Source organism: Sciurus vulgaris, assembly GCF_902686455.1.
Source record: "Sciurus vulgaris genome assembly, chromosome: X".
Taxonomy (NCBI): Eukaryota; Metazoa; Chordata; class Mammalia; order Rodentia; family Sciuridae; genus Sciurus; species Sciurus vulgaris.
The window spans coordinates 136,464,070-136,477,229 of NC_136471.1; the positions used below are offsets into that span (position 1 = coordinate 136,464,070).

The window sequence follows — 13,160 nt, forward strand, 5'->3', positions numbered from 1 at the left end:
GGTGCAGGATGTGCAGGTGCAGGGTTTGCAGATGCCGTTTGCAGGTGCAGGATGTGCAGGTGCAGGATGTACAGGTGCAGGGTGTGCCGATGCCCGGTTTGCAGGTGCAGGGTGTGCAGGTGCAGGATGTGTAGGTGCAGGGTGTGCCGATGCCCGGTTTGCAGGTGCAGGGTGTGCAGGTGCAGGATGTGCAGGTGCAGAGTGTGCAGGTGGAGGATGTGCAGGTGCAGGCAGTAAAGAAACCAAGTATTTGAATGCCCAAAAGTACTCAGTTAAATTTTTGTATTTCTAGGGGTCTTGTCTCCTAACGAGAACAGAGAGAGAAAATGTTCAGTTCAGCAGAGCACCCACGTCCCTGGTAGCTACCGATTCTGTTTGTTGCTCAAAAGCAAACACAGACTGTATGTCACTGAATGCTCATAACTTGGTACCAATAAAACTTTATCGACAAAACCAGATCAGGGCCACTAATAAAACTTTATCAACAAAACCAGATTGGGGGCCACTAACTAATAAACCTATCGACAAAACCAGATCAGGGTCCACTAACTAATAAAACTTTATTGACAAAATCAGATTGGGGGCTACTAACTAATAAAGCTTTAGCAACAAAACCAGATTGAGGGTCACTAATAAAACTTTATTAACCAAACCAGATCAGGGGCCATTAACTAATAAAACTTTATTGACAAAACTAGATCAGGGGCCACTAACTAATAAAAGTATCAACAAAACCAGATCAGGGGCCACTACCTAATAAAACTTTATCAACAAAACTAGATCAGGGGCCACTACCTAATAAAACTTTATCGATAAAACCAGATCGGGGCCTCAACCTGTCCACTTCTGCACTAGATCTGCTGCCCGCCAGCACCTTCTAGAGAGCGATGCTAATTTATCTGACCTTCCCTGGGAGATCTTGTCCTCTCCAAGGGAACCTTCCCAGACTGCCGGGCACCCTGTGTTCCATCTGAGGAAGAACCTGCACCCGGCAGTGTGCATTCAGGTAGCAGTGGGTTCAGGGTGCGAGAGGACATTTTTGCCAAGGTGCACAGGAAAGGAATGATGTCCATCAAAGGGACGCAGCCCTCTTTCCTCAAGAGCTTTCTTTTTCCACGCTTTCTCCCCGCTGAAAATAGACGCTTATTTCCCCGACAGATTTCCTCCATTTTTCGATGACAACCCATTTGGCATTTATCAGAAAATTCTCGCCGGCAAAATAGATTTCCCGAGACACCTGGATTTCAGCGCAAAGTGAGTAGCCGCGTGCCCTCGGTGGAGGGCGTTTCTGTAAAGCCGAGCTCACGGTTGGCCGGGATCCTCGCTGCCGGATCGAATGGGCTTCGGCTCCTGGGCCCAACCTCCCATTTTTTATTTTATTTTTGGGGTACCAGGGACTGAACCAGGGGATGCTTCACCCCTGAGCCCCCTCCCCAGCCCTATTTTGCATTTTATTTAGAGACAGGGTCTCACTGAGTTGCTTAGGGCCTCCCTTTGGCTGAGGCTGGCTGTGAACTCTCTATCCTCCTGCCTCAGCCTCTGGAGCCGCTGGCATGGCCGCCATGTGTCTCTGCAGAGAGGGAACTGGTTCTAACTGACTCACTTTGTGAACTCACTTGAGATGTGAGTGACTTTCGGTCCCTTGTCCTTCCTTTTGAGATCAAGGAGAGTTAAAATCAGCCAATAAAGGGATTGGTCCTTAGAATTTTTTTTTTTTTTTTTGCAGGGGGGTGGTTTCCATATCTGGAATCGGGGGGGCTTCTTGCTAGTTTCGGGGCTGCGGAACTGCTCTTGGGTTCAGCAGAACTGGCCTTCTCTGTGGGGCGGAGACCGGCCTCATCCTTCAGGGACTTTAAAATCCTCCCGCGGACCCCCGCCACCAGGATGCTTCCCCATTTGCTGAGCATTCGCCGGGCGGAGGTGATTGACGGGAGGAAGACGGGTTTTATGATGTGAAGTCGCTTCCCGTTTTCCAGATACTCAAAAAGCGGTGGCCTGTCAGAGGCCGTCTCCGAACAAAGCAGGTTTTCTCCTGACCCAGTGGCCGCTTTGCAGAGCTATTTTTTAGCAAGAGGAGCCAAGTGCATTGCTGAGTCTGCCCGTCCCCAAAGCCCCTTCCCGTTGAGTGACATTTCACGTGGGTGGCAAAATGCTTTAAAAAAATCCAGTTACGGCTGGGGGTGGTGGCGTTCACGTATCATCCCAGCAATTAGGGAGGCTGAGTTAGGAGGCTCACAGGTTGGAGGCCGGCCCTCTACATAGCAAATAAAATAATAACAAGGGCTGCGGATGCAGCTCTGGGGTGAAGCACCCTTGGGTTCCGTCCCTAGTACCAAAAAATTTTAAAATTAACAACAAGAAAATATATCAAGAAGGCCCGGGCTCACGGATTCTTCTAGCTACTGAATAACTTTCCAGCTTTTTGATGGTCCCTCGACGGCTTCTAATGCTAAACGCCAGACAAACGCTCTGTCAGCGGTGGTTTCGCCGCCTGGGTGTAGGGAACGGTCCAGGGAGAAGCCTTTACTTTTAAGCAGACACAAGTTTTGTTTCCCCCCCCGTAATATTTCCTACCGCGGTGGCTGGATCCACGGATCCAAAGCCCCCGACTCCGCCAGAAGCCGACTTCCTTCCTTCTGATCTTGCGTTTTCTCCAGAAAGCCTTCCTCATCTTCCAGAAAGACCCACCAAAGCCCTGGCTTGGGTTGGCTTCTGGTCTCAGGTGCTCTCTCAGAGCAACTGGACCCAGAGAGGGCGCCCTGGGTGCCTCAGGGTGCACAGCATTCCTAATCGCAGCGTCTCCAACGCTCGCTGCGGACATCCCGCATCGGGGCAGGTGCCACGGGCAGCCCTGAAGGGTCTCGGGCCTCTGGGTGTTAGACCCAGGGAGACCCAGCACCCTAGCTGATGCCAGGGAACACGCCTCTCTGCACCGCCGTGCAAAGGTCCTGGGGACACTTCGTTCCACCTCTGAGATACCTGGAAATGGGGGCAGGAGCCGTCCGTCCTCGGGAACAAATCCTAGTGAACTACTGGCGGGCTGCAGAGAACCTGGGCCGGGGTCCCCGGGAGGAATGCAGGCCTTTGGAAAAGCAACCGCGTAAATACGCAGACGGTTCCTTTTGGCACCAGCCGACGTCTCCTGGGCCCGTGAGGACGGACCAGGACGGATGGACTGGTGGATGGGTCCATTTACGCACAAGGCCCAGATCCTCCCGCGAGTCACAGCCCGTTCCAGGGTGCGATTCTGTGACAACGATCGACTGAGCCCGCTTCCCTCAGGGCTGCCCGGCGAGCGGGCAGCCCAGCCTCAACCGAGTCCATCCTCTGAGGACGGATGGGGCGGACCCCGGGGACCCCAGGATGCCGTGCCTGGCGAACCTGCTCTCGCCGAGCTTAGCTGATTGTGTGTCCCTCCCCCGAACAGAGACCTCATTAAGAAATTGCTGGTGGTCGACCGGACCAAGCGGCTGGGAAACATGAAGGTCAGTATACGACCCCGTGTGCTTGACGCCCACGTCCACGTCCCAGGGCATTTATTTTCCAGTACCGGGGATGGATCGCCAGAGCTCCACCCCTGAGCCGCACCCCCTGCCGTTTTTATTTATTTATTTTTTTATTTCAAGACAGAGTCTTGCTGTGTTACTGAGGCTGGCCTCTAACTGACGAACCTCCGGCCTCAGCCTCCAGAGATGCTGGGATGACAGGCGTGTGCGGCTCTTATATTCAGAATTACAAGCAGCCCTCACCCTGGTCAGTTGTAAATCATTGGCAGCATCTGAACAGCGGCAGCCCTGCTCTGCTGAGTGACCTGAACCAATCACAAATCAGATTTTTTTTTTTTTTTATAGAATCTCCCTGTTCTGGCCCTTTGAATGGATGGAATCGTACAAAGCATTGCTTTTTGGGTCTGATTGCATCCGTTCTATGCGATCTTCTCCTGATTCCATCTCATTCGAACCTAATCCGGTATTGTTCCTTTTTTTTTTTTTTTTCTTTTAATATTTTTATTAGGTTGTTGATGACCCTTATTTATTTGTATGTGGTGCTGGGAATCGAACTCAGTGCCTGACACATGCTAGGCAAGTGCTCTACCACTGAGCCACAATCCCAGCCTGTATTCTTCCTTTTTTATGGGTGAATACTATCCCACCATGTGTCCGGGCTGCACTGTGTCTGTCCACTCACCTGTCCAGGCCGGTTTCTAGAATGACCACCTCTTAGCTCAGTGTGAGCCGGGCTCTGATAGACAGGGGTGCTCCGGCTTTTGTGTGAATCAACCGTTATTTTAAAAGTCACGTGCTGGTTCCATATTGTTTTATTTTTTGCTTCATGATCCACGGCCCTGCTGATAGTTGGCGCTTCCTGTTTTCAGCCCCTACCCACCTGGGACGCCCTACCAATTCTTTTTTTTGTCTAGTTTTGGTGCCGGGGATTGAACCCAGGGGTGCTTAACCACCCAGCCACATCCCCAGGGTCTGGCTAAGTGGCTGAGGCTGGCCTCCAACTTGCCATCCTCGCGCCTCAGCCTCCCGAGCCGTGGGGATGACAGGGGAGCCCCACCGCGCCCGGCTCTGGGCACTTTTTGGATTTGACAGAAGAGGCGGCCGGATGCGCACGTGGTCTGGAGCCCTTTCCTGCCCTGGGTAGTGAGGGGCGCGTCTGGGCGCGGGGCGCACTGACCGGGCCGCGTGTCTCCCGCAGAATGGCGCCAACGACATCAAACAGCACCGGTGGTTCCGAGCTGTGGACTGGGACGCCGTCCCCCAGAGGAAACTCAAGGTGACCTGCCCTGTCGGGGGAGCCCCTTCTGAATCCCTCCCTTTGGGGCCTCACCGCAGAACGCGAGGCGATATTCAAACGGCCGACCTGGAGCCCGGGGGAGCCTTCGCTCAGGTCCCGCGGGAGGGCTGCCCGGCTTGGGCGTCTGCGTCTGTCACCGCCGTGCAGCGCGGAGTCCCGTGTGATCGACACACGTGCCGAGGCCCCTTTGCCCTCAGTGTCCCCTGTGCTGGTCACGACCCACCGGCCTTCAGGAGGTTTCCTGTGGCGTCTGGAACCTCGCTGACCGCCTGCCGTGAGTCCAGCCTCCGAGGACCGCTCTGTTGCTCTCTGGCTGAGGTTTTCAGATCCCACCCGTGAGTGGGAGCGGGGAGGCTACTTGTCTTTCTGGGCCTGGCTTCTTCTGTCACTTCAGAGAGTGGCCCCCAGTTCCCTGCCTGTTCCTGCCAATGGCAGAGCATTCTTTTTCATGGCTGAATAGTATTCCATTGTGTGCCTATACCACGTTTTTTTATCCGAGCGTCCACTGATGGACACCTAGGCTGAGCCCATTCCTTAGCATTTGGAATAGCCCTGTGGGCATGCGGGGGGCTCTCTGCTTGCTCCTTCCAGTTCATCAGCACATGTACCCCCAAGTGGGATAGCTGGGTACTATTTCTAGTTTCTCATTGTTCTTTTTCGATTTGTTCAATGAGCATCTTAGCGCCAGAGACCTTCTCAGCATGGACTGTAGCGCCCAGCTCTGCACTCCAAATTTTTTTTTTTTTTTTTTTTTTGGTACCGGGGATTGAACCCAGGGGTGCTTAAGCCCCGGAGCCACGTCATCCCCAACCCTTTTTACATTTTAGTTTGAGACAGGGTCTTGCTGAGTTGCTTAGGGCCTCTCTAAATTGCTGAGGCTGGCCTCTAACCTGTGATCCTCCAGCCTCAGCCTCCTGAGCAGCTGGGATGACAGGCGTGCGCCACCGCGCCTGGCTGAGCGTGACTCTCTGAGACCGGGCTGCATCCCTTGCCAGTGTGAGACCCTCGGGAACCTCAGGTCCTTCCTCTTTCTAGCTGGTTATCGGCCGGCTGAGGGGTGAGGTCTCCGTCTCGCCTCCGTGCAGGGTGCCGTCATGGTGCCAGGCTAGTGGACGGAGGTTGTCCTGCACCAGGACTCCATTGGGTTCGAGGTCTTTTCCATGTTTTCTTGTGTGAAACGGCAAACAGGTGATGTGTGCAGTGTGCAGAAACCAAGTTCCTTCTCAAAGGTACGATGACCAAACCTCCCTCCCCGTTTGCTCCTCTCTCGAGCCTCCTCTCTGTCAGGGCATTTTTAGATTTTTTTTTTTTAATCCTTCCAGTGTCTTAGGGCTCATCAGAACCCATTCCGGTAGACATTTTCTTATTTTTAGACATTTTCTAATTTCCACCACTCTTTCATCTGGTCCTACTCTACTCCGACTTCTAGTACAGAGGCTGGAAAGCCTCTCCCCATACCTGCAGAACTTTCTGGTCCTTCTTCAGCTGCCTCCCACCCCATGGTGTGAAAGAATTGCTTTCTCTGGACTTAAAAATCCGAGCATCACTGGGCTTCGTGAGGCGAGGGTAGCTCAGGAGGGAAATGAGGAGCTTCACCTGCGTTGACTCCTCTCAGCCAGTCCTCAGGTTGCACAGGATGGTGGAACATCGGAGGCTTCTGTGCCCACCACAGATTCTCCAAGGCAGACGTGGCTTCAGCCATCATGTCTCCAGGAGTCTGCACACCTCACAGAGGGGGCCCAACCCGGCCCTTCTCTTGATTTTGTAAATAAAGTTTTATCGACACACATCCAAACCCGCTCACTCACACGCTGCCGGGGACGGCTCTCATGCTACCGTGGCAGATGAGTAGTTGCAACAGTGATACTCAAATCTGAGTCTGGGTGCCCATTTCCATTTCAGTGGAATTTTCCAGAGTCTAGACCAGCTCTCTCAGAAGGCCCTGGACGTAGGTGGGCCAGGGAATCTGCCCTTTCATAAAGAATCAGGTCATTCTCATGGTGGAGTGCGGTTGGCAGGCGCCAGGGACCATCCTTGTTCCCTTGATTCCCTAAACATCCCCCAGGTCAGAGCAATGAGCGACAGACTCACTGTCTCACAGAGCTTTGCTTCCTGTTCACGAGCATTGGAAACCTGCCCTCCCTGTTCATGAGCATTGGAAACCTGGCTCTCCCTGTTCATGAGCATTGGAAACCTGCCCTCCCTGTTCATGAGCATTGGAAACCTGCTCTCCCTGTTCATGAACTTGGAAACCTGCCCTCCCTGTTCATGAACATTGGGAACCTGCCCTCCCTGTTCATGAGCATTGAAAACCTGCTCTCCCTGTTCACGAGCATTGGAAACCTGGCTCTCCCTGTTCATGAACATTGGAAACCTGCCCTCCCTGTTCATGAACATTGGAAACCTGCCCTCCCTGTTCATGAACATTGGAAACCTGCCCTCCCTGTTCACGAGCATTGGAAACCTGCCCTCCCTGTTCATGAGCATTGGAAACCTGCTCTCCCTGTTCATGAGCATTGGAAACCTGCCCTCCCTGTTCATGAGCATTGGAAACCTGCCCTCCCTGTTCATGAACATTGGAAACCTGCCCTCCCTGTTCACGAGCATTGGAAACCTGCCCTCCCTGTTCACGAGCATTGGAAACCTGCCCTCCCTGTTCACAAACATTGGGAACCTGCCCTCCCTGTTCATGAGCATTGGAAACCTGCCCTCCCTGTTCACGAGCATTGGAAACCTGCCCTCCCTGTTCATGAGCATTGGAAACCTGCCCTCCCTGTTCATGAGCATTGGAAACCTGCCCTCCCTGTTCATGAACATCGGAAACCTGCCCTCCCTGTTCATGAACATTGGAAACCTGCCCTCCCTGTTCATGAGCATTGGAAACCTGCCCTCCCTGTTCACGAGCATTGGAAACCTGCCCTCCCTGTTCATGAACATTGGAAACCTGCCCTCCCTGTTCATGAGCATTGGAAACCTGCTCTCCCTGTTCATGAACATTGGAAACCTGCCCTCCCTGTTCATGAGCATTGGAAACCTGCCCTCCCTGTTCATGAACATTGGAAACCTGCCCTCCCTGTTCATGAACATTGGAAACCTGGCTCTCCCTGTTCATGAACATTGGAAACCTGCCCTCCCTGTTCATGAACATTGGAAACCTGCCCTCCCTGTTCATGAGCATTGGAAACCTGCTCTCCCTGTTCATGAACATTGGAAACCTGCCCTCCCTGTTCACGAGCATTGGAAACCTGCTCATCTTTTTCACATCCATTCCATTTTTATGTCCTGAAGCAGAAGGGAGAGGCACAGGGTCCCCATGCCCGCCCCATCTAACTATGACTCTCTGTTCCCGTGGCCTCCTGCAGCCCCCCATCGTCCCCAAGTTATCCAGCGACGGCGATACCTCCAACTTCGAGACGTATTCTGAGAATGACTGGGAGACCACCGCCCCAGTGCCAGAGAAAGACTTGGAAATCTTCAAGGATTTCTGAGGATAGGAACTCGCCTTTTGGAAGGTACGTCTTTATGTTTGGGAATGAACAAATGGAGTTCGATACGACCCCACTTCCAGGGGAGTCGGCCTTTACCCAATGGGGGGGGCTTGCCTCCTTCATCATCTATCAGGACGCAAGCAAAGAAACAGCAAAACCGAGTCCCTCTGATCTGACACATCACCACCTGTGATTTCAGTCACCTCCAGTCAGCAGCCGTCTCAAACAGTAAATGGAAAATTCCAGAAATTGAGCATTTCTAAGTTTTTTCATGGCACACTGTTTGGATCACGTGATGAAATCCCAGGACTCCCTTTCCTGAGTATCCACTCTGTATAGGGTACCCACCTGTTGGTCACTGAGCCGCCATGTTGGTTAGCAGGTGGACAGGAGTTATTACCAGAGCCAAACTTCCCAACTCCCAGTGCCGGTTTCCCTTCCTTCCCCAACTTCTTCTCATAGTGGGAGCGTCGTATCAGCACAAGAAGTCGGGCGAGTACCGTCCAGTAGGCCGTCTGAAGAAAAAGAGGCCACGTTCCTCGAGCTCTCTTTGGAGTGTATAGTCAAGAATGTTCTGTTTGGAATGTGTGAGTTTGTTGTATTTTATTAGCTCGTGTCAGTTTCTTACTGTAACTAATTTATACATTCCTGGTCAGGTGTACGGGCCTTCCCCCAGGTGACCTCTGCAGTGCTGTGTTTGAGAAATGCTACACCTGAGGTTCTTTTTTTTGTGTTTGGTACTGGGAATTCGACCCCAGGGATCCTGAACCACTTAGTCACCCCTCTAGCTGTATTTTTTATTTTCACACTGGGTCTTGTTGTGTTGCTTAGGGTCTTGTAAAGCTGTTCTGAACTTGAGGTCCTCCTGTCTCAGCCTCCTGAAGCCCTAGGAGGACAGGTGTGCACCACCATGCCCAATTTCTTCAAATGCCTTTTCTAGAAATTAGACCAGTTCCCATGCAATATTTAAGCATTGGCCAAAGGCAGTGTTTTAGTTAGTATTTTCGCTGAGGTGACCGAAGGACCTGACAAGAACAATTAGAGGAGGAAAAGTTGATTTGAGCTTGCATTTGCAGAGGCTCAGTCCATGGTGGGCCGACTCCATGCCTCTGGCCCAAGGTGAGGCAGAACAAAATGGCGGAAGGGCCTGGAGGAGGAGAGCAGCTCAGGACGTGGCACCAGGAAGCAGAGAGAGCTTTGCTCACCAGGGACCAGATATCAACCCCATGGAGCGAGGGACAGGATATAGTCCCCAAGGAGCCAGGGACAGGATACAGTCCCCAAGGAGCCAGGGACAGGATATAGTCCCCAAGGAGCCAGGGACAGGATATAGTCCCCAAGGAACCAGGGACCAGATTTAAACCCCATGGAGCCAGGGGCAGGATATAGTCCCCAAGGAGCCAGGGACAGGATATAGTCCCCAAGGAGCCAGGGACAGGATATAGTCCCCAAAGGCAGGTGCCCAGTGACCCAGCTCCTCCAGCCACACCCAGCTGCCTACAGTCACCATTCATTCTATTCATGTAAGTAGATTAGTCCACTGACTAGGTTAGACCTCCCATAACCCAATCATTTCACCACTGAAATTTCTTACAGTGTCTCCCACGTGATCTTTTGGGGGACACCTTGTATCCAAACCATAACAACCCCTTTGAGCCTCTTGTGAGTGTGTGTATCAGCACACCAGAGGCTACCCCAAATGGAATCGCCAAGCTCTTTCTGAGATGGCAAAAAATGATTTCAAGTCTACTTCATTGACTGTCTCAAGGTCTCTCTTTTTAAAAAATATCAGTTATAAAGATCTTTTCAGTTGCCAATTTTACACTGCTTACTTTTGCCACTGACATGAACTCTTTCTTCCTTGCACTTCCAAGCAAGCACGATGTCCGGTGTATGAGGAGCAAAGTAGAGTCAGAGATGGGTCTGTTCGTTTTTCCCATTTTCACCCTCATTTCTATGATTTCCCCAGTCACATACAACAGGAGGTTGGCGGGTGATCTTCACCATCCATGAGGGAACACCAAGTCTTTGAGCAGTGGCTTGGGTTTGGGAGGGAGGGACCTGTCCAGAGGAAATGGTCTGTGAGAAACCTCCACCCTGGCCTGTCGTGAATGCATCAAGAAGAAGTCTGGATGGAAGTCAATCTGGGAGGAGAAACATGGCAGAGGAACGGAAGGCCCATGCCCCACACATCCATCCCTCTGTCTCAGAAGAACCCTGACTTGGGTTTAGCTTTACCAGCTAGCAGATTCCAGCTGTGGGTCTTTGAACCCGTAAGTCATTCAGATACCTCCACTTTGTCCAGGCCTCCCCCCTCCAATTGCCTCTTCTGAAAGATTTCTTCCGGGAGATCTTTAAACTGATTGGAAGGCTTGACACAGTTCGCAGTCAACTTGCTTTCTGTTGTTGTGACAAATTTGGATTTTGGCCTTGTCTTCTGAACCCCAGACACATTTAAATTTTAATCCGCACACACGACAGAACCGGCGACATCTCTGGGATTCGCAACACAGAAGGACCGGGCGTGATGGTTTCACGCGGGCAGAGATTCCTTTGTGAAGCCCGATCTTCTCCCATCGATGGGGCGCCAGTGAGGGTTAGTTCGTGGGTGCCCCCGAGAGATGATGGGCAGCCGGGTATTTAGCCGTTCCTCTCTGAGTCCTTGCATGCCCTTCGTCTTGGGGAGCAAGAACTGAGAGTCAGCCAGGAAAGCTCAGCTCGCTCAGCCCCTCAGCTTTGGAGTCCATTTTTTTCTATCTTGCTGCAAAGTTCTGAGCAGAGCACATGCTAACAGGGACCCCTACTGTGCCCTTCATCCCTGACCTTAGGATGGATAGGATAATTTTATTTATAGACGAGCATGTTTTAATTGGTGCAGTATAATTGCGCCCCCTACTGGGATTCATTACACCGTAGTCCCACAATCACATGGCATTATTTGATCCATCTCATTTTCCGGTGCCTTAGAATGAGGGTAGCTTGGTCCCATCTGAAAATTGACCTTTTAAATACCTTTTGGTTCCTTTTTAAAGGGATGACACCCCTTTTGAATTGAGACGGGTGGATCTTTGCCAGAATTGCGAGGGAAAATGTTGCATTATCTTGGTCTTATGCTTATCCGTCCAGGATTATGTCCCATGACTGCTTGGAGCTTCAACAAGTCCTGGGCCCTGTGTCTGTAAAATAGAACAATCAATCACAACCTTATACTCTAGTAAAACTGCCTGTGTCACTACTGACTGTGGGTTCATTATTGAGGGACACAGGTGTAGGTAACCGGGTCCATTTCCTAAGTGACTAACAACGGGTGGGTCCGGTATATCGCCTGGAAACGCTGCACAGAGGAGAGAATCAGTTCCCGGCGGGAACAGAAGAGGGCGCTGCCAGCAACAGCACGTGGCCTATTGCTTGGCTGGAAGGGTTTGTGTCTGGGATTTTCCACTTCGCCCCTTAGGACGGCGCGTAACCGAAACCGCGGAAAGCGGACCTGAGGATTCAGGGCACGTTTATGTTATTTCTTTAAAAAATGCAAATAGAAGATAAACCCATTTGTGTGGAAACGACCACTAACTCCGTTGTCTTTCTCATGCCAGGGACGGGAAGACGTCAGCCTGCCCAGGACGCGGAGACGCACACCCGAGGACCCCAGGAAAGGTTCTCCTGGTGGGAGGAGGACCTTCCCACGTCTGCGAAGGCCCATCTTTATCTAGAGCTTGGGGAAGACCCGCTGCTTCGCGGACCGGGCGTTATTTAAGCAACTGGAGATTCCGCTGCACTGTAGGAAATTGGTCGTAGGTTTTTAATCTGACCTGTTAGGAGTTGTGCTTCTACTGTGCATTTGTTGATTTTCTTGAACTAAATCCCTTGGAAGGAGACCCATTGGTAGATGGGTGTGCCTGCGCCCTGGGAAGACCCAGTGCCGGCACGCACGGGTTTCTGTTTGGCAAAACCTGTTCTTTTGAGTTAAAAGTTTCCCCTTCAAATGAAATGGGTCGTCTCGGGGGAAGAATCTGAAATCTACCATGTGTGCATTTAGTTCTGTGCAGTTTATGGATGTTCATGTGGAACGTTTTCATCTCTATCGGTAGAACTTTCTGGACGCTTGAGACTTTGAAACCAGAAAAATGCAAACTGCAGAGTCCGTGGATCGTAGCCTGAGAGCAGCCGGTGACGGGGAGGGTGTTGTTGGAAGGCTGGGCCCCTGTTTAAAAAAAAAAAAAAAAATTTAAATATCTTAAAGAAATGCATTTCTCAGCCGGGCGCCGTGGCGCATGCCAGTCATCCCAGCAGCTCGGGAGGCTGAGGGAAGAGGATCGTGAGTTGGAGGCCAGCCTCAGCAACTTAGCAAGAAAGGCCCTGAGCAACTCGGCGGGACCCTGTGTCTAAATAAAATACCAAAGAGGGCTAGGGAGGTGGCTCGGGGGTTGAGGGACCCTAAGTTCAATCCACTGGACAAAAAAAAAAAAAAAAAAGAAAGAAATGCATTTCTCAGCGCTGACTGAGAAATGGGTTCAGCCAAGGAACTGCCACGTCCAACGTTTCTCTTTTGTCTTGGAGGAGGACGGCCTGGCTTTATACAGGGTGCAGGTGGCTGTGACCCAGTCAAAACGGACCCCCGTCCTTTCCAGTCGGAGTCAGGGTGGGTCCATCCAGTGCGCCTTCTTCTCCTCTGTCCTGCTGGCCCCTGAAGCCTGGCGGTGGACCCGATCGTGCGCTGCAGAAGGGACCCTGGCGGGCACCCTCCGAGCTTCCCCGGGGGTCCACTCCCTGGCGCAGACGGACCTGCGACGCAAGCCGGGTCTTCCCATCTGCGCATGCCCCACGCGCGCCGTTGACGGCCGTCTTCCCGGTCAAGGTTGTGCCCAGCCC

The 13,160-nt window shown here is 52.1% G+C and overlaps 1 protein-coding gene across 1 annotated transcript in view; it reads left to right on the forward strand.

Annotated features, from left to right (window-relative positions):
* The window catches only part of PRKX (protein kinase cAMP-dependent X-linked catalytic subunit), a 59,443-nt gene extending 47,128 nt beyond the window's left edge, over positions 1 to 12,315 (forward strand). The window contains exons 5-9 of the mRNA XM_079123238.1: positions 1,159 to 1,254; positions 3,428 to 3,485; positions 4,705 to 4,782; positions 8,166 to 8,315; positions 11,885 to 12,315. Coding sequence (XP_078979364.1) covers positions 1,159 to 1,254; positions 3,428 to 3,485; positions 4,705 to 4,782; positions 8,166 to 8,291 — 358 coding nt within the window. The 3' untranslated portion in view covers positions 8,292 to 8,315; positions 11,885 to 12,315. The remainder of the gene's footprint in view (positions 1 to 1,158; positions 1,255 to 3,427; positions 3,486 to 4,704; positions 4,783 to 8,165; positions 8,316 to 11,884) is intronic.
* The last annotated feature ends 845 nt before the right edge of the window (positions 12,316 to 13,160 follow it).